Source organism: Saccharomyces cerevisiae, chromosome VII (assembly GCF_000146045.2).
Source record: "Saccharomyces cerevisiae S288C chromosome VII, complete sequence".
NCBI lineage: Eukaryota > Fungi > Ascomycota > Saccharomycetes > Saccharomycetales > Saccharomycetaceae > Saccharomyces > Saccharomyces cerevisiae.
This window is the reverse complement of record NC_001139.9, coordinates 280,580-307,191: the sequence shown is the minus strand read 5'-3', so window position 1 is coordinate 307,191 and position 26,612 is coordinate 280,580. Positions and strand designations below refer to the sequence as shown.

Sequence of the window (26,612 nt, the reverse complement as noted above, 5' to 3'; positions counted from 1 at the left end):
ATATATATATATGACTATTTATTGCTATGCATTATAAAGAAAGACTTGGCTCTCTGAATTACCAGTATGAAAAATGAAAAACCGCTGGCAAGTTTTCATTGCATAATGGCGCTTTTTTCGTTTTTATGTCGATAGGACTCTGTTATATAGTAATAAATGTCTAAATTTGCAGTTCCGCACTCTCATTGTCTCAAAACATCTTCGATGAACTTCTTGTAGTCAATTTCTCCGTTGCTGTCCACTTCAACACCCTTCAACAGCTCGTCTACTTCAGCGTCGGTTAACTTTTCACCCAAGCCAGTTAGCATGTACCTTAAGTCACCAACGGATACCTTGCCTGTACTTTCCTTGTCGAAGACCTGGAATGCCTTGACGAAGTCTTCTGTCTTTGCCTTGGTAGTTGCATCCAATTCCTTTTCGTTGACTTCAATTAGGCCTGTAATCTGGTCCAGCGTCAAGCTAGAGGCGTCTCTCAAGCTCGAATCCGCGTTTATGATGTCCTGTACGAGCTGGTTGGTGGGGTTGTAGCCAATTGCCCTCAGGTAATCTCCCAAGGAATCCTTGGCAATGGCGCCTTGACCCTTCTTGTCGAATAGTGTGAAAATATCTTTATTGGCTCTGGTGGCTGACATTGTTATTCTATGTATGTGCGATGGGTGGTGGCGGAATACGCTGGGGAAGGAACTCTTATACGTCGATCTACTCTGAGTATTATTTTGTTTCAAATCTTACTTCAAAATGCTTTTGTTACTACTCGTGTGTAATGATATATGGTTGAGGTTCCTGACTGAACAAGATTCGAAAAAATGTATTCAGTATGGCATTGTAATGAGGGTCTAAGCAATAAGTAAAAGAAGGTGAGGTTTCAGTGTCATTTTCTTACACTATTCGGAGAGTCCATATACTGCAAAAGGGACAATGATGCTTAGAAGAAATGCGGTGAGATCGTTAAAAACTATGGAAATAAGCGTAAGCAACGTTGTTAACTCCGGTTCGATAGCAATGCTGAGAGGTAAGCTTGCCAACGTAGTTCTTAGCGACCGTACTTACCACTCCAGTCCGATATTTCATAAAAATGTACCTAAGGGCGTTTTGGACAAGAAGAATGGGCGAGAACAGCGCAAAACAGAACAGAATGTGTTTAATGTGGATCCAGCTTCTCCATGGCGCCACGAGCTTCTTTCGTTTGATGAGTGTGTATCATCTGCTTTAAAGTACTCTACCACGCCTTTGCAAAATACATACAAAAGAATAGGAAACAACCAATTGAATAAAAATCCATCATTCGCCATGTTTTGGGACTCCATGGGCAGAGCAATGGAGTTATACTATTCTTTGAGAGAATCGCCTGATTTCAATGCGTACCGGGTGTCACGTTTGATTCATCTGCTGCATAACGGTCTGAGGTCGACGAGAGACCAATTGGTAAAATTAAGTAGAAAGCCAGACTACGATTCGCAATCTTTTCACAAGGAAATGATGAACTTTCTATGTAATTCATTAAAGGATATATCTGATGACATTTTGATAGGCAAGGTGTCTGTCAGCGGATATGGAGCTACTCATCTATTGACTTCATTTAAAGAGCTGTCATTTGACGATGACTGTATTCGAATTTGGGAAGCGTCAAAGAATTTGTCCGACGAGACTACTTCACAGGCATTCCAAGAACCAAAAGTGGTTGGTTTTATGCTGCCATTACTTTATGCAAAAACGCGTTCTCTGACTGAGCCTAACGAGCTATATAACCAAATTATTCAATCCAAAGAATTTATCCATCCCAATCTTTACAGCGGACTGATAAAAGTCTTCATCAAGGCGGAAGACTACGAAAAGGCATTATCCCTCTTCGGCCAATTATGTGAAAAGGCTGAAGTGAGGAATTACGGTTATTTAATTGAAACGCACTTAAGCTTCATTGGTGATTCCAAGAATTTAACGTTGGCAGAAAGTTTCTTTGACAAAATTATCAACGATGAAATGCCATACAAGATTATTTTACAAGTCTCTACAGTGAACTCTTTTTTGCAGAATATATGGAAAGCACAGAACGATTTTGATCATGTTTATAGAATATGGGAAAAGGCTGTAAAATTTTATGGTAACACTGTTAATCCTGGAATTTTGTCCTCACTAAACAACACTTTTTTCACAATATTCTTCGAAAACTATATTAATGACAATATCAATGGTTTCCGTAAGCTTCAAGAAATCATAACGTTTTACAGTGGGGTCAAAAAAATTGATGAACCATTTTTTAACGTTATGTTAACTAGAGCATCTATCTGGCACGAACGCAGCATAATCGATTTTATCGATAAAAACTATACTTTGTACCATATTCCAAGAACTATTATATCATATAGAATACTACTGAAATCATTGGGAAGCATAGACAACACGAATAATGAAGAGATTCTGGATAGATGGCTGGAGTTGGTCAAGAAACTGAATGAATTGGGCCAACAATATATAGCCAATGCTGATCTGTCCGCTTTGAGGGATGCCACTGTCGTATGGTCACAATCAAAGAGGGATGAAAAGGTCTTTTCTGCAAAAGCTAAAGGAACACCAGCAACGACTACGACCACAGAAGACGACATAAAAGTTCCGAAGCCATTGGAAAATTTGAAAAATGAGGATTCTACTTCGAATTCAGAAGACAGAATAGAGCTGTACTTGAAAATATTAAAAAGATATACGCCCTACTTTCGCGCTACCAAGCAAGTATATAGGTATACCACTGGATGCGCAGAGTCATACCCAATATTAAATGAGTATCTGAGCGGTTATTCTGACTTGAGTGCCGAGGACATTCCTGTTCCTCAACTACATAGCTTTATTGCTAAGGAGCAATAGTACTAGCGCATTCATTCTCCCCATCTCAATTTATGCATGCTTGTAAATAAACATTTAAACGTATAATATATAAGATCGAATCTTCTATGATCAAGAAATGTGTATATTTTTTTCCCTCATGTAATCAGCGATTTTTTCCCTCTAGAAAAATAAAAATGAAAAGGATAGGCATAAGACTATATAAAAGCGGTCTATAATTATCATTAACATCATCCAGGAAATTTGCACCAGCAAACAACAACAAATATTTAAGTACATAGTATGGGGCTTTGCGGAAGTAAAACCCAACCAATGCCTTCACAAACTACGACGGTGGCAACTAAAGCAAGAACAAAACCAATTAATCGTGATACAGTCAAGTCAAAGCAAGAACTTCGACATAAAGAGAAGAAAGATAAAAAGAAGAAGACACAACTAAAGAGTACAACTGTCCCGGTTGTGCAAAGGAAAGAAGGCAGCAAATTAACTGATACAAGTGATCCGAGCAAAAATAAAGTTAGCCCAAAGGAGGCCGCAAGGTTAGCTGCTGAGAAGAGATTTCAAGAGACGAATGAAAAGTACAATAAGGGCGAGTTAGGCAAAAAGCTAGCTCAAGAGCGTGCCAAGTCTCATAAGACTCGCTTAATGGAAGAGGCCGAGAAAAAGCATGCTGAGAGGGAAAGGGAAAACATGATTTATGACTGAGAGAACGACGGCAGTAATATTGTAATGAATCAATATATGCAATTGTACAAGAATTTTTTTGTTGGCCTTCCATTCTCCTCTTGGCTTTGTAACGTTTATATACCTGAATATCTGCCAATGGATTTTGCGCGGCCATAGAAAAAATGAAAATATAAAACACTAGTTCTCATAAATGAGAGACATTCGAGTTAACTATTGAATCTTGGAAATTTTTATAGGATAGAATCACTAAGAATAATGTTATCAAGGTACAACCGCGTTATTGAAATAAATGGGGGTAATGCAGATATTTCTCTGCCCATTGTCAAATTTCCACCGTTTAAACTCAGAGCTCAATTAATTGAAAAGGACCCCGTAGTATGGCTGCATCTAATAGAAACCTATGTAACGTATTTTGAGTATTTGATGCAAGGTGCTAACGTTGAATTATTAGATGAATCTACACTTGATCATCTTCGTTTATTTTTGAGAACTTACTTGCATGAAATTGCTGATGAGGAAGGAAAGTTATTAAGTCTCGGTATCAACCATGATGTGTCTGAACAGTTATATTTACTAAAAGGCTGGATATTTTCATTGATCAAGAAATGCGGGTTATTACATCTTCAGATTTTTGGTGACTCCCTGTGGAATTTGATCAAAGTATATGTTAGACGTAATCCAGATTCTATTCGTGGTTTGATCGATGGCTCATTGAAACCACGGATCAACACGCAACGTGTACAATTGGACAAATCGTACCAAGTTCAACAGCATTTGAAGCAGTTAATAGAATCTGGAAAATTTAAAAGAATAGATTTAAGGTGCGTTGAAGATCTGCTGTCTGCCAAATCCATGCAGCCAAATAAGTTTGCGGAGAACTTCTTTACGGCAAATTGGATTGAAATTTTAGAGGCATTATGGGCAAAGGGACAGGGCCGGGGTCATAAAGAGGCTAGAGAATTGATCATTATCAGTTTATTTTCTGTTTCTGCTGATCGTTTACTAAAAATAACTAAAGAATTAGGCATAAGCAATTTTGAAACTTTGGCGTTATATCCTCTTTTAGGAACAATGCTCATAAATGAAGGAGTCCACAAAAGGCTTCCTGATTTGAAGAGCAAGTTACTATTTCTGAATTTAGGGGGGTTGTCAATGGACGAAGGAGACCATATGAGCTATCCAACATCATCAGGTACTGAAGTTAATGAAGAACAACTGTCCGCGTTGATGGAATTGTTCCCCCAGTTTTCTAAATATCAATTATCTCAAACGTTGCTTGCCTATGATAATAACATTGAATTAGTAACGAATAAAATATTTGAGGATCCTACCATTATCGAAGCATTCTCCAGAGAACCTGCGGAGGAAGAAGTAGAGCCGGTGTCAGATGGTGATAATGCATCCTTTACTGAAGAACTGAGTATATTGGATAGAGGAGATAGCTCAAAAAATAAAGAGCTAGACAAAAAGATTATCTCGGAGGGTGTTCCGGATGAATTAAGAAATAAAACTTTGACAAGAGCATTGAAACTTTTATACGAGGCTGATGAAGATGAAAGGGATGACACTTATGATGAAGCCGATGTGAACCGGTCCGATCCTTCGAAAAGAATTGGACTTCAAGAAGACGAAGAAAGCTATGATACAAAAGATGATTCTAATGAAGTGCGACAAGATCATAACTATCATATTGTTGAAGCTTACTTGTGGAATCTATTGAAAGAGGATCCGAAATTATTTGAGAGATCAAAAAGAGGTACAAAAGTCAGGAAAACTATGAAAGAAATGACTTCATGGTCGGATGAAAAAATCGAAGGTTGGTGTCGGATGTTAGAAAGATCTCCTACCCGAGCAAGACTTTTAGAAAAGAAGTTTATGTTCAAAGGAAATAGCAAAACAGGGAAAACGTCTTATGTTCATAATCGTGATAGCCAAAATGATGGAAATGTCGTCAAAGAACAAGCCAAACAAAAAAAATCTGAAAATATTAAGAAACATGAACCTCAATCTACTGAACAGAAGAAAAGACAGCATGCTAAGAATGAAAAAAGGAAAGGGGCTAGAGCTAACCATAACCGTAAGAAGGGGCACGATAAAAAATTGGCTCGTGCGGGAAATAACGCTATTTGATAAAATGCATCAGCATACAAGATAGACAAGCGTATGTAAGTTTACTAGACGGTATACAATTATGTAACGTATTATAAGTTATTCAGCGTCGCGTTCAGGAAGTGCTTTTTTTAATAATTTTTCCCGCCGACTAGTAAAACTTTGCCTTCAATTAGCGTCCTTTACTATTAAATTTTGCTTTTCTTACTGGCTTTAGAAGCAGCTACCTTTCCCTCCAATTTATTCCAAAGCTCATCTGCGTCTTCTTCAAGTTCTGTAACCTTCCTTTTTTGCTTCCCTTTGGCAGCTTTCGCACTTGGACTTAGTGGCATCTCGATTTCAACGTCATCCAGCATAACAATAAAATTTATACGGGACCCAACATAAACCTTCACCAGCATTTTGTTAGTTTTTATATCGAAGATCCGAACATACCTATCTAAACCACCTTGTAAAAGATATTTGCCGTCATGTACATGAATATAGGTTGACGAACCAGTGATATCATCTCTACCCACCTTGCCCAACATTCTTCCATTACCATCGAATTTAAAAACATTCTTTTTGTAGTCAGTAGTAATCACATTCAGTTCATTAAAGGTTTCAGATTGAAAATTCCCCAACGAAGAGACAACATTTTCTCCCTTGGCATCAAAAACTTCCATCTGAGATAATGGTTCACGGTTAGGTAATAAATCTATCTGAGCGAACGGTTTTCTGCCATGTTGTGTGCTGTATTTGGTGAGGTGGGACCAACGGGTTATGGCTGCAAACTGGTAGTTCAGCTTACCCTTTTCAGTTTTACCAGGGGAGGGCTCCAAAAATCTTAGGGCCATGGGCCATACTGGGACTCTCATATCCAACCTGTCGTTTTTAACATTCTTGGCTTCCCAAATTTGCTTTAAAGATTGGAAACTCGAATCTATTTCCACTAATTTTATTAAATTCTCCTCCCCTCCGTATGCAAATATATATTTATCAGTATCGGTATCTTCTAGATCATATAACTGAAGAAATTCTACTGGTGCTTTCAGTCCAAGGGATGCTAGTTTTATTAACTTTTTATCTTCTCCTTTTTTTATAATATGTAATAATCCCGATTTGGTAGCAGCTACGAATGTGTTATTCGACGAATCCTTTTTTATGGGACATAATGTGACAAAACCATCCACCAACTTGGTTCTTTTAACAGATTTACTTGAAAGTGATTCCAATTTGGCATCATCAAAAAGGTCTGAAACTGAGCTGGTTATCTCAAACTCGGATATGTCAAATTTGGGTAGATCATCGGAAAGGCTCTTTTCATTTTTGCTTTCTCCTTTGGGATCGACCTGGAGAGCTTCATTTTCTTTAAGGTGTTTCGAAATCTTTACAAGTTCGACGACCCCTGAATTCCTTGCTAAGATGGCTTCATCTTCGGATATCACCCACATCCTGTCAACGTAAGCTTTCAATCCTTCGGCTAGATGAGGTGCCACATGAAAAGGCTGCAGTGCTGATTGTACGGAAGTGTCAGTCCCGATGTTACACAAAACTTCCTTTATGGATCCACTATCCACACAGCTGACTAGTAACCTCATTTTACGATCGAAGCTGGGCCTATTTATGGTTAAATTTTCTCTGTATTATGTTCATTGAAGTGAGGCTTCGAGATTGGGCATCGCTTTACAAAATTTTTCAGCTTTATTTTATTACCAAAAAAATACCCGGAAACCATCAATAACAAACACCGATTCAAGTAGCAGCAAAAGTAGTTCATGAGCGAAAACAATAGATTGGCTTTAAAAAGGAAGCAAAGGACGCCTCAGTGTAGTTGATAGCCTGTTAAAATGTCTACACAGCAGCAATCTTACACAATTTGGTCTCCACAAGATACTGTTAAAGATGTCGCTGAGTCGCTTGGGTTGGAAAATATCAACGATGACGTGTTGAAAGCACTTGCTATGGACGTTGAATACCGTATTCTAGAGATTATTGAACAGGCAGTCAAGTTTAAAAGACACTCTAAAAGAGATGTTTTAACTACAGACGATGTATCGAAGGCCCTGCGTGTTCTGAATGTGGAACCTTTATATGGATATTATGATGGCTCTGAAGTTAATAAAGCTGTATCATTTAGTAAGGTTAACACAAGTGGAGGACAGTCGGTTTACTACCTGGATGAGGAAGAAGTAGATTTTGATAGATTAATAAATGAGCCATTACCGCAAGTGCCTCGTCTACCAACTTTTACTACACATTGGCTAGCAGTTGAAGGGGTTCAACCTGCCATAATCCAAAATCCAAATTTGAATGATATAAGGGTATCCCAACCACCATTTATTAGAGGTGCTATTGTCACTGCTTTGAATGATAACAGCCTCCAAACACCTGTAACGTCGACGACAGCAAGTGCTTCTGTGACGGATACAGGCGCCTCTCAACACCTGTCTAATGTTAAACCAGGACAGAATACTGAAGTCAAACCTTTAGTGAAACACGTTTTATCCAAAGAATTACAGATTTATTTCAATAAGGTCATTTCAACCTTGACAGCGAAGAGTCAAGCTGATGAAGCTGCACAGCATATGAAACAAGCAGCTTTGACTTCACTACGAACTGATAGTGGCCTGCACCAACTGGTTCCATATTTTATTCAATTTATTGCCGAACAAATCACACAAAATCTTTCCGATTTACAATTGCTAACAACAATTTTGGAAATGATTTACTCTTTACTAAGCAATACTTCTATTTTCCTGGACCCTTATATTCATTCGTTAATGCCTTCCATTTTAACCTTGCTATTAGCAAAAAAACTTGGTGGATCACCAAAAGATGATTCGCCGCAAGAAATTCATGAATTTTTAGAAAGAACGAATGCACTACGTGATTTTGCCGCATCTTTGTTGGACTATGTATTGAAAAAATTTCCTCAAGCATACAAATCCCTGAAGCCAAGAGTAACTAGGACACTGCTAAAGACATTTTTGGACATAAACCGTGTTTTTGGGACTTACTATGGGTGCTTAAAGGGTGTATCGGTACTAGAAGGTGAATCCATCAGATTCTTCTTAGGAAACCTAAATAATTGGGCGCGCTTGGTATTCAATGAAAGCGGAATAACTCTAGACAATATAGAGGAACATTTGAACGATGACTCCAATCCAACTAGGACCAAATTTACTAAAGAAGAAACTCAAATCTTGGTTGATACTGTAATTAGTGCATTGTTAGTTCTAAAAAAGGATTTACCAGATTTGTACGAGGGTAAAGGTGAAAAAGTTACGGATGAGGATAAGGAAAAATTGCTAGAGAGGTGTGGTGTCACTATTGGATTTCACATTTTGAAAAGAGACGACGCAAAAGAATTAATTAGTGCGATATTTTTTGGCGAATAGTGAGAATCGGTTTATACTAATAGTACAACGGTAATGTTATATAACAGTTTTTACATACGCCATTGTATGTATATATATATATATGCATGATGAGTTATTTAATTGTATACTCAAAGGCCCCCGAAGTGCGAAATTGTTGTAGCTTAGTTTTATTTTATTCCCTTTTCGTCCAAGAAAAGCTACAAAGATGGAGTTGGGTCAACTACTTGCCAGCGAAGGTGGTCTCGCAGTTTCTTATTCTATGTGGATTCTGGAGCAAATAAACGTCTTCTTACTCTCCTTTTTGAGCTATTTTCCGGGGGCTTATTAGTGGGAGTAGAGGTAATATTGGAGGTATTTTTTCTGCCTTCATGCGTATCATCATCCTTGAAATTTAGCGGCGATTCAATGATGCTTTGAAGTTGCGCCTTTTTATTAGGTGTCACAGTTCTTTTTTTCACAGCAGGAGTGGCTTGAACTTGTACGTTTTCCTCAGAGTCTACACGTTCATGTAGGCGTATCGTTTCATTGATATCTTTACGTTTCCCAACTCTGCGAAAAGAGTTATTCATAGTTTTGTATGCATTAATAGTTGAGTGCGAGAAAGGCGTTTTGAGTGTGATAGTTGATGAATTCGGTACTCTTGTTGTGCTTAAGTCAGAGACAGAAAACTGCCGTTTTTGTAAATGATTCATCGTTAGATCAGACTTCGTCCTTCCCAATTGTGAAGGGCGCTTTAAGCTTCTAGTTTCACTTTCGAGAAATTCATTCAAGTTAGAGTTCGTTCTAGAATTCAAAAGTTCAGGGGTGGGCGAAGCTATAGATTTTCTGCTGAACAAATTAGCGTCCACCCTTCTCAATGCGGGTGAAGATGGGACGGAATTAATGATTGAAGAGCGAGAGGCACGTTGACTCGTGGATAACCTGTTATACGTTTCTACAGTATTAGGTGACGATACATTTGTGCTATCGTTGACCTTTTTCAGGGCTCTCTTTGGTCTCATGCTTGGTCCCTTGAGCTTTTGAATTATAAATTCAACGGCGTGTGGTACCTTTTTGTTGAAATATGGAATAAGAACATAATTTATGAACCCAACCAATGAGGCTTCTTTGCTTTTGTCTAGGATATTTTTTTTATGCTCTTGTATTGTTCCATTTGATGCTTCTATGGCATCTGGGTTGGGCGTTTCACTTGATAGTAGAATGTCCAAGATGCATGCTCTATCTAAGTACAAGTCTAACTGTTCACAATAATCCAAAGATGTTGTTATTCTCTCGATTCCTTTGTCTTTTTCGCTGGTTTTTTTCTTCGATCTTCGACGAACTAATCCCTTTTTTGTCAAATTAAGTGATCTTTTCTTCAATTTTAATTTATACTTTTTCTCAAAATCTCTAAAATTCCAATCTAAATCGTTCAATCCTATTATCTCTAATAGCAATAATATTTGTAGCTTTATTTCGCGGGATTTTAATACAACACATAAATCAGCAATGGTTGAGCTGTTTTTGTTTTCATCTTGGATAACAAATTTTGTGAGACAGTTCTTCCTTTTTTCATCTGCTATGGGACTAGAAAAGGGCTCTAATAAAAGCCTGTTATCATGTCTATCTTTGAATTGTACAATTGAGAGAAGAAATTTTTGCAGCATGGCTTGATAGGCTATTTTGTAACTGTCACTTCCGTACTTGGTTCGGCAGGTATTTTTGAGCCTTACTAAATTTGACTTGACGAAATATGCGAGAGGCGTATGTATGGAAAAAAGAGCATCATAATACTTACTTTCTATGTACTCTTTAGGGTCTGAATAGTAGTCATTAATTTTTGATTCGCCTTTCATATCTGGGGGATTCATATCCAGTTTAAGGTCTTTGTCCTTCTCAAGCTTACACGAGCCCTTGGGTTCTTCTGACCATAAATGAAGAAGCTCTTTAAATTTCAATTCGTCCCATGTTTTTAACGTTTCACGCTTAGCTCTTTCTCTTTCAACTGTCGTTACAACTTCCGTACGCCTTTCTGGTAAGCTGTAACCATTGAAATAATTGTACGGCCACTTAACCCAAAATCCTGGCCCATATTCCTCTAGTAGAAAATACTCTTTTCTTGATTTCATGCAGATGTGTTTCAATTGACGTCGATTCTTCTGTTGCAGTAATTGGAGAATGTTACTGGGCACGTCCTCGGATTTAATAATAAGTGGATGATCTAAGCTCAAGTCAAGGCCTTTTGTTGCTTCTTTTACCGATGCTATGACTTCCCATGTTTCCATTATGAGAGGTCAGATCGTTCCTACCTATACGATCTTAACCCTTCAGCAGTTATGAATGAGGCTTCTGCCTGTTTTAACAGTGCCCATCACTTTTTTTTATTTTTCTTAAATGGACCATGTTGTACACCAAGATAGCCGATATTTCAAGGTCGCGTATAATATAACATTTTGCCTAGGATTTTTGTCACCTAGAAATATATATACAGGGAAATCTAAGACATCGAATTATGTGATGAGTAAATAATTTAAAATTTGTAAACTTTGTAAATTCTTTATTAGTAAAATATTATATACCTAATAGTGAGGGACATTTAAGCAGATGAAGAGCATGTTTATTACGCTAAAGATACCTTCACCTAAGACCAACCCCGAACTGAATACAATCATTTTTGTTTTCGCATTTAAGTCACCCCTATGATTCTTCAACCAAAAATGCGAAGCCCACCCGCCGATGAATCTTGCAATTGTAAAACTGGGAGAATTAAATATACCAACACCGACTGCTACACCAGACGGAATATATAATATCCACCCGTATCCGTAATCTCTATAAGTGTTTCTGATTAATGATAAAACGGCAAATATGACTCCGAGAATCATGGAGCACTCCAAGGCCTTATCAGGGAGCCCTTTACCAGTTACTAGTCTTGCACAATCTATCCACACTACTGCTGTCGGTATCCTGAATTGCTCACTCGGAATTGAATAAACTTTATTGTAGCACAAATACATGAAGCTAGACAAAATAATTGACCAACAGGCCCCTATCAATTGGGCACAGAACTGAGCTCTTGGGGAGGCGCCGAGGAGGTGCCCCGTTTTCAAATCCTGCATTAAATCGCCCGCCTGTTGGGCAGAGGCTTCTGCAATACCTCCCGATACCACGTTCATTAACACTGATCCAGGTCTATCCCTTGGTATGATAAAGGCAAAAATCAATTGAGAGATCTTACCAATGCCGCTCACAGGATTCAGATCGGTCTCTCCAAGTGCTCGAATACCGAGAATAGATAGAAACAACGCAAGTATCAAAGCAGTGATAATAGCATATAGGGGAATTACTTGTATCCCAAACAAATATATTATGGAAACAATGCATATTATCGAGGAGACTAGACATCCACTGATAACGGTGGTATAGCGAACCAAATGCTTCGAATCTACTTCTATTTCGTTATCTCTACTCACTAATCTTACGGTGTCCTGCCTTCCATCAACATATGTATTTCTTCTGCTGCTATTAATGGCGCGTTCCTCCTCCAGTAACATAGATTGAAATGTATCATCGATTATGTTGTTCAGTAAAGCAGCTTTGTCATCTATAAGAATAAATTTCACAATGGACTTCACTGTCACAACAATAAAAGCGACTACACTGTCAGCAACCATTATTGAAAGCGACGACCAAAGAATCCATCCTTGCACTCCCTCCTCCCAGTCGTGGACATCAGCATCTGGTGGTACCCATCTTTTGTATCTCGCCAATGGTGCTAACACACCCCAGCCTAAGAAGCACCCGATAAGCATATACGATACTGTTGGAAGACCCATTATTATCCCTTGGCCTATATACGCAGGCGACGGCTGAAAATTCCAGAGATAATTGTTCGAGAGGTATTTTCCGAAGACTGGAATAGACCGTATTACCGGTACAAAATATGACACCATGGTGTAAAGCGAAGAAACAACAAAAGTTTTCAATAAAATAATAATATTCGCTCTGTAGTTCTCAGAGCCAGTAGAAAGGATAGAACTTCCATCTTGGCTAGTTGCCGTATAATCACCAAGTTCGCTATGAGAAGAGTTCATTAAATAATCCGCCTCCTCTGGATCTCTGTTGGGTTGTAGCACTTCAGGGCATTCATTCAATCTCCTCTGCCTCATTTCCAATAACTCTGACTTAGAAACCTCTTGTAAAATCTCAGTTCCATTTAGCACTGAAATTAAAGTGGCCGTGGCGCTACCACTGGGGAAGGGAAGTTTCTCTCTAACAATTACTTGCTTTCTTAGAGGAACTGCAAAAAAAATACCGAAGAATGCTAGGGCTGTGGACCATATTAACAATTCTCTAAAAGTGAAGGACTGTCCTTGTTCCCTTAATCCACCACTTTCGTCGTTAGTAAGGAACTTCTCGATGGCAGGTATGACGCCGACAAACCCAAAGGCTAATGGGCCTGTTCCGACAGCTACTGCCATACTTTGTACGTATACATTTTCAACGTCACTGAAAGGCCTGTCGTTCGGAAATATTAATGGCCAGATATTTTTAAAGAAAGCACAAGCTAACAATGCCGATGGCAGGGACATCATGGAAACCCAACCGGTTTGCAGGCCAAATTGAAAATTTGATGTTAGCACCAGAGACCCTATAGCGATACCTGCTATGGTTGCTCGGAGTGTTATCTGCTTCAAAGCAGGTTTATTATCCCATGGTACACGCTGTACTTCTTGACTTGGAGTAGATTGAGGCATTTCAAAGTATTTACAGTACCGATTTAGAATCTTTAACGGTTAGTCCTCTATACTGTGACTCTTTTTCTTCCTATCTTGGTGCGAAAATAAAAAAAATGATGCCTTGAGATAGATCTCACGAAAAATACCTTCTACGGCGTTAAATTTACAGCTTTTCTTTAGCTGCCTGTACCTTTTTGATGAACTAATTTATTTTGGTATCAACAGACAATACTACAAAAGGCTTTGCATTATCTTCCTTCACCCTTATATGCAGCATTCCCCCCTCCCAGAGATCGCATCAGTATCATTACTAATCGATTTTTCACTTCGCTTTATAACCGAATTTCCGCCGAATTATACCCAAAATAAGCAAGATGAAAATATATTGGTCAGATGAAGTATGCATGACTGATTAATCATGACTTTATTAGTTGCATTTATTTATAGTATGTACACAAAAATCTCATCGGCTCGTTTCAGTTGCTACCTAGAAGGATATATTTGAGAATATCGCTTAACGTCAAGACACCAACCAACCGTCCGACGTCATCAACTACAAAGAATCTATGCACCCTTGCTTTTCTGATGTTATCCATAATAGTAGATAATTTATCATTCTTAGTGCATGTATAAACACCCTCAAAATCATCACTTCTCCTCATAAGGGCTTCTCCGACGCTCAATGACAGGTCGTTGTAGATGCCTCCTTTTATCAAGCCTAGGACATCGTATGCTTCATATACGTTGATTAAGTAGCCGTTTTCGTCAATAATAGGGACGGAAGAAACCCGACCTTGGGTAAGCATCTGAATGACGTCTATGACCGGAGTGGTCATTTGACAGCTTTTCATGTTATCTTGCGTAATAATGTTCAAGTCCCCAATTGGAATCTTTAGAAAATGTGTTTCCCTGCAATTTAAAGCAACGAACTTCAGAATTCTATATTGCGTAAGAACACTAACGACAATTTCTCTATGTGTCTCTTCATCTTGATCGATCAGTGGTATTCTACCACTTCTTGATTCTAACATCTTAAGACACGCCTCAAATAAGGGTCTAGAAGGATGAATTGAAGCTGTATCTAGTTGATCAACACCGAGAGCACGCTCTATATCTTTTAATCCATCTAACTGTAATTTGTCTACTAATTCGAACTTATCTGGATTGGAGAAGTAATACTGGATGACATTAATAAAATCTGTAGTAGTTAGAAGTCCAGCGAACCTGGAAGTCTTGGAGTCCCATAATGGCGCAGAGACAATGCTATTTTGCAAAAGAACATTCAGTGATTTCTTCACTAACAACGAGGTGTCCAAGACAATTAAACGGTAAGAAACAGGCAACACGTCATAAGATGTTTTCGAGTTCAAAAACTTCCTTATCGATTCTACAGCTAACTGCTGTTCAATAGAAACCTTTTCTTGTGAATCCTGTGTCGGTTTCATTATGTATTTTCCTTTTCGCTTCCTCCTAATGCTAACACAGCAGAAGATGTTTAGCTAACGTTAAAAGATTGATACAATTTTCCAGTTTGCAGCAAAACCACTAGCCCAAGAAGTTCTCAATGTAGATATTATGTTAATAACGATTATTGCATTGCTATGGTTTCTTCCAAGGCCTAAATTTTGTTATTTGCTAAATTTCTCTCCCTCCCAGTTCTCGCGCGTGTGGTGTGTGGGTTCTTTAACATGTGATGAGTTATATCTTGATGTATTCTCAAGGTTCATTACTTTTATTTCTTAAGCTTCTTGAATACATTTATGTTTATACATTATGTATGCGTGTATGGAAATTTCATTATATGCCTTGACATGAACTTTTATTTTTTTTATTTTATCACCTGATCAAATATTGGCTGGTACTAGAGGGCCTCCTTGTATGAATCTCACTCGAATTTTTGGAACGATTCTCCTTATCATTTGTTCGACAACCTTCCTTGCCAATAAGTCCTAGCATACCATCCATCAATCCGTCTTCTCTCGATCTTCCTGTACATCTTGGATCAAATATCTTATAAAATTTTAAGTTTTCATCTCCTCCCACTGTGGCCAATGTGGTTCCGTCAGGGGACAATTGAGAACAGCATATTCTTGCTTCATGAGCATGAACTACTTCTGCAACTTTGAATTTTGTTTCATAATTATAAACAGAGATTGCATTCTCTGGATTACCTCCTGTGGCAACAATCTCTTTATTCATCATACCACCATTGGTTGACGTATGACTTTGGCCCCAATGTAAAGAGCTCACCTGGGATCCGGTATTGATTGAGCCAACTCGTGCACCTGTGATACTGTTCCAAAAATGGATGTGTTTATCTGTTTGTCCGCCTCCAGAGGCTAGAATATTTGGCGAATATGGACACCAGCTTAGTGCTTTTACAGCAGCAGTATGCGTCTTCTTGGAAAATTGAGGCAAGGACGTTCTGGTATCCCAAATCATTACAGTGTTATCATTACCACCAGATGCAAGTTGCAATCCGTCACTTTTATAGCTCAAACCGCAGACTTCGCCTGTGTGCTCTGCCCATGTAGATACAATATGCTGTTTGATCCTGACATCATTGATTTGAATTTCTCCACTACGACTGCCTGTAGCTATCAAAGTATCTAACCAAGACAATGAACCGATACGGACACCTAAGCCTGATCTCATAGTTCTAATTAATGACATGGTCTCAACGTCCCAAATTTCGGTGTTCCCATCCTCTTTACCGATAGAGATATGACAATCATCATCAGACCACGTAACGCTGCATATTGTGGTGTTTTCGAAATCCGTTAACAGGGAAACATCCCCAGTGGTGGCATTCCACAGATATAATGCAGTGTCTAGTGCTATAGCTAAGACATTTTTTTTGGACCAACTTAACAAGTTTAAATAAAAGTCGTCTTGGAAACCAGGTGCATCAAGAATTCTTTCCGGATTGGTATTGATTTTCCTTAATTTAATTAAATCAGGAATTTTTTGTTCCTGCTGATAACTATAATGTGTTCTTTTCTTCATGATATAGCTTTTTTGTCTCAAGGAAGAGCATTTTGGTGGTTCCGGCATGTATTGTAGTATTCTTTTATTCATATCTAACCCACACGCTTCAGCTACATTTTGTTTGAAGACAATCTTAGTCTGGGCCCTTAAGTGTGAAATTGGCGACGCGTTTGGCGGAGGTAATGCCTCGTGTAAGGTTTCAGGATCGACCTTGTTTTGCGAAGCTCCCTGTAGAATTGGAATATATCTATCCGCAGCTACTGTAAATTGCTCATCAACTTCTCTAGATGTTGTCGGTTGCGATAAAGATGTTTGGGAAACTACGCTCTCAGATCCAATTGTTGGATATGAACGAGAAGAGTATGCCGAAAACGTTGCTTTGTCTTTTTTAGCGTCAAATTCATCTTTGAAAAATGAAGAATCTCGTCTTATTAACGGTGGTGCCCCAATTGTAATCTTAGGTCTTGAATAAATAGAATTGGCAGAGGCTTGTAAACTGGGACGTTTGGAGTTTCTAATGTTCAGTGAACTTGATCTCTTTAGCGAATTTTTAGAAACTTTACCTTGGTTTCTGGACCAATCGGAAGATAGTATGTTTAGCTTTGTTGGGGACGCAATAGAAAGTACAGAACGGTTACCGCTAATTGCTGCATTTCCCTTATCTCTAGAGCTTTCTGGCATTAGTCTTCTTTGTAATACTTGTCTTTTGATATTTCTGCACTAAATGAATGGACGATTTCTATATTTTTGGGTTTCTTTCCAATTGGACACAAAAATCAAAGTCGCAAAGCAGATTAGTCCTAAGCTTGATGACTGATCTCTGGTTTAGTCTGATTTAAACTATTAATTGGCTGAATTAGGAACTAATATGACAAATTCCAGTCTATTTTAAAGGTGATAAATTCTTTGCCTGCTAGAGGTTTTGCTCGTTGCATTTTTCCGATGCTCCTTCTAATTATTTGAAACCAACCCTATTTACGTTTTGCCTCTTTCGGCAATCAAATTGCTAACGCAAAAATCGCATGCACTTCACATTTTTCACTTTCATGAAAGAGGACATAAAGGAAGTGAAGGAAAGCTAACAAAGAACCGCAGAAAAAGAACGACACATTCTTTGTGGATATTCTAGAAATATGTAGTATGTAGGGTACTTTTTACCAATATTATGAATGTCAAATTATCATATAACCCTTCTATGAGTTATTTTAAGAGACGTTTTTCTATGCTGTAAAAAGTCATCAAATTCATTGTCCAGATTAACATCAGAAACATCCAGTATTCGGAATTCAAGTTCAACTAACGTTTCCTCACTCTGGTTTCTTTGCATGCCACGTTTCATTACATGGTACTCTGTGTAAGCGTTGGAATTATGTATTATGCGCTTGTGGAATAATATGGTATCGTGGATGAACCGATTAACAGTGTCTATCAAGATATTGGCATCCTTACTGTCCCGTACTATTGTTGATGCAATAGTAACATACCCGTGGAGGATATCAAGCATGAAATTACCCCGACTGACCAGATCACCCAAAAGCTTTTGCTGATTCATGTTATTGCAATCCACCGTCTGATATGAATGGTACAAGTGAATGAGATTTTCATAAACTTTAATGATGCCTTTGAATTTTGCGTTCATATCATCGACCAGTGGTGTTGGTAATTGCTTTGGATCATTCAAAAACCGCAAGGAGTTGGTTTTTTGTCTTATGTATATCAAAGGAAACAAAGCAGAGTGTCCAACACCCAATGAAGATGGGTAACTTCTCACTTTCGAATCTTTATCTGATGCTTCGTTGACTATCTTGTTCCCTTTAAATATCCTTGTAAAACACTTTGGATCGTCCGGATACATAAAACTTTCAATTTGAATGTCCACGAATTCTAAAAGGCACTTGCATACGAGATCTTTTAAGGCATTAACAATGTAAACTTTCCCTTGATCGCTTTCCACATCTTTTATTGAAATTGGCTGCATTGTAAGATATTGTTACAGATCTTCTTATTTCAGCAACGCCAATACTATTAATCTGTGTTTATGCCACCTGAGCCAGTCTGGCACATATCTGCAGTAACAGAAAAGTTTCCTACTCATGGCGCTATTTTATATATATCACTTACCTTTTCTTTTTATAAAAAAATGTTACGTGTATTATGGCATATATTGTTGGTGTACGGAAAACACGCGGGGAAGAGAAAGTATAGAAAAGTGATGACAGAAACAAATGACTCATTATATATGAAAAGAAATAACTGCAGCGGTGAATATGCCACACTGGCATTATCAACAAGGAGCTGTTCATTTAATATGCAACAGAATGATTGGGTAACTATGGAAGGACTATTTCCTTTTGTGATGGTTTTGTGTCATTTGGAAACGAAGCCAATGAAAATAGGTATCCAGCTTATACTACAAGTCCCTTTCATGGGTTTAGGAATTCACAAAGAGAATAAAGAATTCTACTTGATATTATGAAATTTTTTACATTTGTTCTATCAGTTAGTAAAATAAATTTTATTGCGCTGTCATTTCTTGCGTTGCGGTTTCTACGACGTTCGAAGACAGTTAGAATCTTGTGCGAAAATGTTTCGAACTATGCCATCTTTTAAACCCGATACATATTCCAGCGAAATGGCTACTATCATCCTTTATACTAGCAGAAAATAAAACTGAAATAACGGGTTTATCACAGTTTACATGAGTTGCCATTAGAAACGAAACGGGCGTGAAACCGTAAATTGATGTAGATATTTACATTCGTTTGCACCTCTGGCGAATTTAAGGAAACACAAACGATCTTTCAGGTAATAATGCAAGGTAGAGTGAAAAATCTACTAATTGGACCTTGACTTGGCATCTATATGTATAAAAATATTAGTAGTTATACACAACTTCTAGTATATTACCTGGCCTGTTCTTGGTGATACTATATTCTAGTTACTAATTATCAAAACTGACGATAACTAGGAGCCGTTTTAAAGATACAGCTTTCGGGGAGACAAGTAAGAATTTAATTCTTGGATATTTCAAGATGAAGCGGTGGCTCAATGGTAGAGCTTTCGACTCCAATTAAATCTTGGAAATTCCACGGAATAAGATTGCAATCGAAGGGTTGCAGGTTCAATTCCTGTCCGTTTCATTTTTTATACTGCAAGTGATAATTTAAGGATGGTTAAATGAAGGAAACGGTGTACTAAATGTGCAGGGGCGTCTCTGCTGTCGCGTTTACCGATTGCTTTTTATTGTACCTTTTCTATTCTTTTTTTTTTCGGTTCAATTCTTGTAAGTCCACTGACGGACAAGAAATGTTGACAGCGGTAATAATGTCTTGATATTGCTAAGCGGACCTATGTTATTATGTTCAGCAGCATTTATGTAGAACTTTAGCTGATCTAATGATCGCTAATGTTATTCTTGTATGAAATGCCTAGACAATTAGTATAAAATTTGTGTGAGGTTACGTATGCTAATTGCAATGCAAAGCGATATTATCATATTTTATGTTAATTATTCTAATCTCATACGTATATTCTATCCTATCTCGTAATGGTTACTAGCCAAATTCGCCCGTATGAATATGTTCTTTTTATATCAGTTCATATTCCTTTTGATTTAAATGATACTTCTTTTTTTGCAGCCTGAATAGGTGCAACAGTTGCCATCCATTACATTAGTGTTTTGATGAGCACGAAACAATGTCATAGGCTTATCTGCCCCCTAGGCACAACGTTAATTTAACATTTATGACTGAATGGAAACCTGAGGAAGCTATATCGATTGGATAACGGGATCATTATATCCTGAGATAAATGCACTAATGTCGAAGTTCAAAATTTTCTGTAAGAAACTGCTGTAGTTAACAAACTAAACTATATTTCTGACCCGAAGGTATTGTCTTAAAGCTGGCGTGTTTCATAAAGTAAATATTGGTAAAGAAGTTGCCTGCATACAGAGTATTTTCAAAGATACATATTCAATTTAGAACAAGAAATGCAGATTATATTCATCTCTCATGAATGATGTACAATTGTATTGTAACAAGGCTGGGACTTTACAGAGAAAAATAATTCTATAATTAGGAAGCGACCCAATTCAAAGACTAAAAAGTAATTTGAAATGGGGTAAAATGGAATAGAGAGGTTCTGTGGAATGTCATATTATGTAATGTTGTAAAGTTAATGGTGTATATTTTGAGAAGCTATTGGCAGAAGGATTAGCGTTGCTAAGAAAATGTTGGATCACTATCGCAGAGGGTTTAAAGAGAATGATTGGAAAAAAATATCTAATTCACTGAAGCAGAATGGGAACTACTATTTAAAAACATGACGTATATACTAGTAATCTTTCAGTCGATCTGGTTGGAAGTACTATAGCAGAACGAGGTACAAAAGAGTGCACATTTATCTTTCTGTTTTATCTTTTTTTTTTGTTCTTCGAGATTGTCTAACAAAACAAAATAAAAGTATACGGACTAAAAGTAAATAAAAAAATATCTTTCATAATATAAAGATATGCATATATACAAATAGCGGGGAAGTATTTTAAACTTTATAGGCAAAAATCTCTTTAAAAAGCTTTGCACAATGAACAGACGCACCCATTCTTGCACACAAAAGAAAAATGCCACTAAATTTTCTATGTAACGAGTATGTTTCCTCTGGTGGCGGACATAGTCTTTCATTCAACATTAACCCGATATTACCTCTAATCCTGTCTGAGACTGTTTGATCCTTGAAATCGAAAGATTTATCTACATCACCCCTAAAAGGTTCACCAAGTGTAAGTACACTATCGACGTGCGCGTCTTTCATGGACTGCGATTCTAAGCCTGTGAGATAGCCCAGTTGTACAGACATTTCGTACGCCCCTTTCCTATCTCTCAATGTGGCGTAAGTTAAAAGTTTTCTATATTTTAGAATAAAATCTTCTGCAAAAGGTCTGGAGGCACCGAAATCCAATAATTCAATTTTCTTTGTCCTACCGTTATAGAGGAAATTTGCCCAATTAGGATCCGTTTGCATATACTTGAAAGTGGCAATTTCTTCCAGACATAGTCTCATGATATTCTCCGAAATAAAATTTTTGGTTTCTTGTGATGCCTTGGGCAATTTCATTATTTCAGTTCCCTCCATACGTGTCATAGTTATAATATTATCGGTTGTATATTCAGGAAACACATGAGGAACCTCAAACGCTGGGTCATCCTTTAGCAACGCCTCAAACTTTTGTAGAGCTCTAGCCTCTCTGTTGTAATCACATTCCCATTTTAACTCAGTTCTAGCGTTGGCAATTGTCTTATCCAAAAATAATCCCTTCGGTAATAAACTTGAGGCTGTAAGTAACATTAGTAAACTATTCAAATCCGAATCAATGGATTCTTTAACCCCAGGATATTGAATTTTGACAACCACTCTTTGACCACTGGGCAACTCTGCCGCATGTACCTGTCCGATACTAGCAGCTGCCATAGGTATCTTGTCAAATTTGGAAAACTTTGTCTTCCAATTAGCACCTAATTCCTTGGCCATAACCTTTTCCAATTGCCTTTGAGGCATATGATTTGCACTATTCTGTACCCTTGATAAAATTTCGTATAATTCCTTTGGCAACACTTTCTCATCCTGAAAAGACAATAGTTGCCCTATTTTAAGGGCAACACCTCTCATTTTAGAAAATTTATTGGTAATTCTGTCAATATTCGAATCTGATAGAATCAAAGATTTCCAAGTGGGAGAATTGCCCTTTGCAACTTCCGATATGCCTTTTGCTGCGGCATTCATGCCCACCCCTGCTGCCAGTGAGCCATAATGGAACAATCTCGATATTCGTGAAGTTGGTACACTGGAACTTTTTAATGTATCCTTTTTTTCCTCCTCATGCTTCCTTTCTACGTTTTCTTCACCTTCTTTGGCAGATTTTGTAGTATATTTCTTACTCAACGATATTGAAGAAACAGAAGAAATTCTCCCGTTCTGTATAGTTCTTAAGAGACGGGATGAACAATACAATCTCCTTAAATTCCTCAATTTCACCATATTTGTAACCATATCGAACGATATCTTAGCCGAACAGGTCCCAATAAGGATGCCAAGGAAGCGTACTGAGTACAGTACCAGAAAGATCTTAACTAATTAAGATCATCTAAAAAAGTACTGGGTACTATTACAGATCTAAAGCTTTACAAATGAATATTACCCGGATCATAGTTTGCTGACTGATAGTATATAGTTATGGACAAATTTCATCATTTTCCAAACTAAGGTCGTTTAGTTTTACGCTCTGTATTCGTTTGCTGTTTCAACTGACAGTATCATTTCGGAGTCCCATAAATCTACCAGATTGCTTTTTATTGATCTAGCGATCTTATACACAAGTCCTTTTTTATTTCTTTTTCTTTTTTTTCGGTGCCTCTGAAAAATTTTCAAATGCGAGATGAGGTGAAAAGAAACTTATTCAATTGTAATATTTAACACGTTTACGGGGATGCGATTGAGTAACGATAGTATAACCTTATAAACGCGCATAGAAAGATTAGGACTGCAAGAATAATAATGGGTTCCAAAAGAAGATTCTCGTCCGAACACCCGGATCCAGTTGAGACCTCTATTCCTGAGCAGGCCGCCGAGATTGCGGAAGAATTATCCAAACAGCATCCTCTTCCATCCGAAGAGCCACTTGTCCATCATGATGCTGGTGAATTCAAGGGCTTGCAACGTCACCATACTTCAGCAGAAGAGGCCCAAAAACTTGAAGATGGAAAAATAAATCCATTTACCGGTAGGGAGTTTACACCAAAATATGTTGATATCCTGAAAATTAGAAGAGAATTGCCAGTACATGCCCAGAGAGATGAGTTTTTAAAACTTTATCAAAATAACCAGATTATGGTTTTTGTTGGTGAAACAGGTTCCGGTAAAACGACACAAATTCCTCAATTCGTTTTATTCGATGAGATGCCACACTTAGAGAACACTCAAGTTGCATGTACTCAACCTCGTCGTGTCGCAGCAATGTCTGTTGCACAGAGAGTTGCTGAGGAAATGGATGTCAAGTTGGGCGAAGAAGTTGGTTATTCTATCAGATTCGAAAATAAAACTTCTAATAAAACGATATTGAAGTATATGACTGATGGTATGTTGTTGAGAGAGGCAATGGAAGACCATGACTTGTCGCGTTATTCATGTATCATTCTGGATGAAGCGCACGAACGTACACTAGCTACTGATATTTTGATGGGTCTTTTGAAGCAAGTAGTCAAGAGGAGACCTGATTTGAAGATAATTATTATGTCTGCTACTCTGGATGCAGAGAAGTTCCAACGCTACTTCAACGATGCTCCATTACTTGCCGTTCCGGGCAGAACATATCCAGTTGAGCTATACTATACACCGGAATTTCAAAGGGACTATTTAGATTCTGCCATTCGTACTGTTTTGCAAATTCATGCCACTGAAGAGGCTGGCGATATTTTGTTATTTTTAACTGGTGAAGATGAAATTGAAGACGCTGTCAGAAAGATTTCCTTAGAAGGTGATCAATTGGTTAGAGAAGAGGGATGCGGACCTTTATCCGTATACCCACTGTATGGTTCATTACCACCGCATCAACAACAAAGAATATTCGAGCCTGCTCCAGAGTCACATAATGGTAGACCAGGCAGGAAAGTTGTTATCTCCACGAACATCGCTGAAACTTCTTTAACAATTGATGGTATTGTCTACGTCGTTGACCCAGGATTTTCAAAGCAAAAAGTTTACAATCCAAGAATTAGAGTTGAGTCTTTACTTGTTTCCCCTATCTCCAAGGCTTCTGCCCAACAAAGAGCTGGTCGTGCTGGTCGTACAAGGCCTGGTAAATGTTTCAGATTATACACTGAAGAGGCATTCCAAAAGGAACTGATAGAGCAAAGTTACCCAGAAATTTTACGTTCCAATTTATCCTCCACCGTTCTAGAACTAAAAAAATTAGGTATTGATGACTTGGTCCATTTCGATTTTATGGATCCACCGGCTCCGGAAACAATGATGAGAGCCCTTGAAGAACTAAATTATTTGGCATGTCTGGACGACGAAGGTAACTTAACACCCCTAGGTAGATTGGCATCCCAGTTTCCCTTGGATCCTATGCTAGCGGTGATGTTAATTGGGTCCTTTGAGTTCCAATGTTCTCAAGAAATACTAACTATAGTGGCCATGCTATCGGTTCCAAACGTGTTTATTCGCCCAACAAAGGACAAGAAGCGAGCAGATGATGCCAAGAATATCTTTGCTCATCCAGACGGTGATCATATCACCTTACTAAATGTATATCATGCGTTCAAATCGGATGAAGCTTATGAATATGGTATCCATAAGTGGTGCCGTGACCACTATCTAAATTACAGGTCCCTTTCCGCTGCTGATAATATCCGCTCCCAATTAGAAAGATTAATGAACCGTTACAACCTAGAATTAAACACTACAGACTATGAAAGCCCTAAATACTTTGACAACATCAGAAAGGCTCTTGCGTCTGGGTTTTTCATGCAAGTAGCAAAAAAAAGATCGGGAGCTAAAGGATACATCACAGTTAAAGATAACCAAGATGTTCTGATCCATCCTAGTACGGTTCTTGGCCACGACGCAGAATGGGTCATTTACAATGAATTTGTGCTCACATCGAAGAACTACATAAGAACTGTGACCTCGGTCAGGCCCGAATGGCTGATTGAAATAGCGCCTGCATACTACGACTTAAGCAATTTCCAAAAAGGTGATGTCAAATTATCTTTGGAAAGGATCAAGGAAAAAGTTGATAGATTAAACGAGTTGAAACAAGGTAAAAACAAAAAGAAGAGTAAGCACTCCAAGAAATAGACATTTTGTGTCGAAAAAAAAAAAAAAATAGATTTATATAAATTTATAGGACTATTTCATAGAGAGAAAATTCAACTAGAAATAGGTACACGTAACCTAAAGCTGCTTGTACTAAAATCATAGCGCCCTGTATCAAAAAGAAGCTTTTTTCTTTTGTTGGGTATGTCTATATAGAGCACATCCTATATTCCCTTCGAGGTGTTTTTACAAGAACAAATAAAGAAACAAACCGCGGTGTGAGGAAGTTCCCTTAAAAATGGCAAAGATTACCGTAAAGGTAAATTACTCCTTTAACGATGCTTAAAACGAGCATCTTACTCTTGCAACGAAATTAATCACTCAATTTCAACGAGGATGTTGGCTTCCCATCAAAGTAGTTTTGGGGTAAACCGCATATATCTGTATATTAAGAAAACTTATTTTCCACTATCTAATTTGAACTACAGAGAAGATAAGAAATCTTTTAAGTAGCAATCATGTTTTATCTAAGTGACATCGAGGAAGAAGCCTCGGCTGGGGCTGAACCAACTTATAATTTCTGGGAAGTTTTGTTATTCTCCAATACTCAAGAAAACCTCGTCACCGTTGTCGGAGAGTTGCACACACTTACCGATCGTGTGGTTCATTACAAAATTGAGCCTGAATCAAGGGAAGTTACTGCCACAACACTGCCATCTTTGTTAGCACTTTTGCTAGAAAAAAGGAACCAGGCGAGACGTTTATATAGGGATGTGCTTTCAATGAAAATGTCAGAACTGGACTGGGACATCGACGATTTGTTCACACAGTTACAAGAAGAGCTAACAAGAACTGATGACACTCTTTCTATGTATCCTAGGAGAAGGTTCTATCACTAGCTTGCTCAACGCGACCTTATACACAGAGTTTAATGTGAAGAGAACATTCATATACAATTATATAAACATTGTTGTATTCTCGTACATCGTTACACAAAATACGAAGCGGGGAAATAGTGATATTCGCTTCGCTGGTGGCAAATGGGAAAAATACAAAATTTTACACATCTTTCTTCCAAATACTTCCATAAAACATC

The 26,612-nt window shown here is 37.9% G+C and overlaps 15 protein-coding genes and 1 non-coding gene across 16 annotated transcripts, besides 2 other annotated features; 8 read left to right on the top strand and 8 right to left on the bottom strand.

The window, feature by feature from the left end:
* Positions 1 to 182: 182 nt before the first annotated feature.
* MLC1 (Mlc1p) lies at positions 183 to 632 on the bottom strand (the record flags this gene model as incomplete). The annotated part of the gene is made up of 1 exon (NM_001180971.1): positions 183 to 632. The coding sequence occupies one exon, from the start codon at positions 630 to 632 to the stop codon at positions 183 to 185; it is 450 nt and encodes a 149-aa protein (NP_011409.1).
* A 286-nt stretch (positions 633 to 918) lies between these two features.
* RMD9 (Rmd9p) lies at positions 919 to 2,859 on the top strand (the record flags this gene model as incomplete). Its single annotated transcript, NM_001180972.1, has 1 exon — positions 919 to 2,859. The coding sequence occupies one exon, from the start codon at positions 919 to 921 to the stop codon at positions 2,857 to 2,859; it is 1,941 nt and encodes a 646-aa protein (NP_011408.1).
* Positions 2,860 to 3,120: 261 nt separating this feature from the next.
* On the top strand, positions 3,121 to 3,543 carry YGL108C (uncharacterized protein; the record flags this gene model as incomplete). Its single annotated transcript, NM_001180973.3, has 1 exon — positions 3,121 to 3,543. One exon carries the CDS (start codon positions 3,121 to 3,123, stop codon positions 3,541 to 3,543), a length of 423 nt encoding a protein of 140 aa, NP_011407.3.
* Positions 3,544 to 3,780: 237 nt separating this feature from the next.
* Positions 3,781 to 5,655, top strand: CUE3 (Cue3p; the record flags this gene model as incomplete). The annotated part of the gene is made up of 1 exon (NM_001180975.1): positions 3,781 to 5,655. One exon carries the CDS (start codon positions 3,781 to 3,783, stop codon positions 5,653 to 5,655), a length of 1,875 nt encoding a protein of 624 aa, NP_011405.1.
* A 167-nt stretch (positions 5,656 to 5,822) lies between these two features.
* NSA1 (ribosome biosynthesis protein NSA1) lies at positions 5,823 to 7,214 on the bottom strand (the record flags this gene model as incomplete). Its single annotated transcript, NM_001180976.1, has 1 exon — positions 5,823 to 7,214. One exon carries the CDS (start codon positions 7,212 to 7,214, stop codon positions 5,823 to 5,825), a length of 1,392 nt encoding a protein of 463 aa, NP_011404.1.
* Positions 7,215 to 7,463: 249 nt separating this feature from the next.
* On the top strand, positions 7,464 to 9,014 carry TAF6 (TATA-binding protein-associated factor TAF6; the record flags this gene model as incomplete). The annotated part of the gene is made up of 1 exon (NM_001180977.1): positions 7,464 to 9,014. The coding sequence occupies one exon, from the start codon at positions 7,464 to 7,466 to the stop codon at positions 9,012 to 9,014; it is 1,551 nt and encodes a 516-aa protein (NP_011403.1).
* A 239-nt stretch (positions 9,015 to 9,253) lies between these two features.
* On the bottom strand, positions 9,254 to 11,260 carry SLD3 (Sld3p; the record flags this gene model as incomplete). The annotated part of the gene is made up of 1 exon (NM_001180978.3): positions 9,254 to 11,260. One exon carries the CDS (start codon positions 11,258 to 11,260, stop codon positions 9,254 to 9,256), a length of 2,007 nt encoding a protein of 668 aa, NP_011402.3.
* Positions 11,261 to 11,554: 294 nt separating this feature from the next.
* YGL114W (uncharacterized protein) lies at positions 11,555 to 13,732 on the bottom strand (the record flags this gene model as incomplete). Its single annotated transcript, NM_001180979.1, has 1 exon — positions 11,555 to 13,732. The coding sequence occupies one exon, from the start codon at positions 13,730 to 13,732 to the stop codon at positions 11,555 to 11,557; it is 2,178 nt and encodes a 725-aa protein (NP_011401.1).
* A 458-nt stretch (positions 13,733 to 14,190) lies between these two features.
* Positions 14,191 to 15,159, bottom strand: SNF4 (AMP-activated serine/threonine-protein kinase regulatory subunit SNF4; the record flags this gene model as incomplete). Its single annotated transcript, NM_001180980.1, has 1 exon — positions 14,191 to 15,159. The coding sequence occupies one exon, from the start codon at positions 15,157 to 15,159 to the stop codon at positions 14,191 to 14,193; it is 969 nt and encodes a 322-aa protein (NP_011400.1).
* A 391-nt stretch (positions 15,160 to 15,550) lies between these two features.
* Positions 15,551 to 17,383, bottom strand: CDC20 (ubiquitin-protein transferase activating protein CDC20; the record flags this gene model as incomplete). Its single annotated transcript, NM_001180981.1, has 1 exon — positions 15,551 to 17,383. One exon carries the CDS (start codon positions 17,381 to 17,383, stop codon positions 15,551 to 15,553), a length of 1,833 nt encoding a protein of 610 aa, NP_011399.1.
* Positions 17,384 to 17,882: 499 nt separating this feature from the next.
* ARO5 (Aro5p) lies at positions 17,883 to 18,680 on the bottom strand (the record flags this gene model as incomplete). The annotated part of the gene is made up of 1 exon (NM_001180982.3): positions 17,883 to 18,680. The coding sequence occupies one exon, from the start codon at positions 18,678 to 18,680 to the stop codon at positions 17,883 to 17,885; it is 798 nt and encodes a 265-aa protein (NP_011398.3).
* Positions 18,680 to 18,741: an origin of replication (ARS715; Putative replication origin; identified in multiple array studies, not yet confirmed by plasmid-based assay).
* Positions 18,741 to 19,178, top strand: YGL118C (uncharacterized protein; the record flags this gene model as incomplete). The annotated part of the gene is made up of 1 exon (NM_001348835.1): positions 18,741 to 19,178. The coding sequence occupies one exon, from the start codon at positions 18,741 to 18,743 to the stop codon at positions 19,176 to 19,178; it is 438 nt and encodes a 145-aa protein (NP_001335776.1).
* Positions 19,179 to 19,736: 558 nt separating this feature from the next.
* YNCG0009C lies at positions 19,737 to 19,842 on the top strand. The gene is made up of 2 exons: positions 19,737 to 19,772; positions 19,807 to 19,842. It is a non-coding gene; the product is annotated as a tRNA-Trp (tRNA).
* Positions 19,843 to 21,110: 1,268 nt separating this feature from the next.
* Positions 21,111 to 21,201: an origin of replication (ARS714; Autonomously Replicating Sequence).
* Positions 21,202 to 21,244: 43 nt separating this feature from the next.
* On the bottom strand, positions 21,245 to 22,750 carry COQ8 (protein kinase COQ8; the record flags this gene model as incomplete). The annotated part of the gene is made up of 1 exon (NM_001180984.1): positions 21,245 to 22,750. One exon carries the CDS (start codon positions 22,748 to 22,750, stop codon positions 21,245 to 21,247), a length of 1,506 nt encoding a protein of 501 aa, NP_011396.1.
* Positions 22,751 to 23,254: 504 nt separating this feature from the next.
* PRP43 (DEAH-box ATP-dependent RNA helicase PRP43) lies at positions 23,255 to 25,558 on the top strand (the record flags this gene model as incomplete). The annotated part of the gene is made up of 1 exon (NM_001180985.1): positions 23,255 to 25,558. The coding sequence occupies one exon, from the start codon at positions 23,255 to 23,257 to the stop codon at positions 25,556 to 25,558; it is 2,304 nt and encodes a 767-aa protein (NP_011395.1).
* A 476-nt stretch (positions 25,559 to 26,034) lies between these two features.
* Positions 26,035 to 26,415, top strand: GPG1 (Gpg1p; the record flags this gene model as incomplete). The annotated part of the gene is made up of 1 exon (NM_001180986.1): positions 26,035 to 26,415. One exon carries the CDS (start codon positions 26,035 to 26,037, stop codon positions 26,413 to 26,415), a length of 381 nt encoding a protein of 126 aa, NP_011394.1.
* Positions 26,416 to 26,612: the final 197 nt, after the last annotated feature.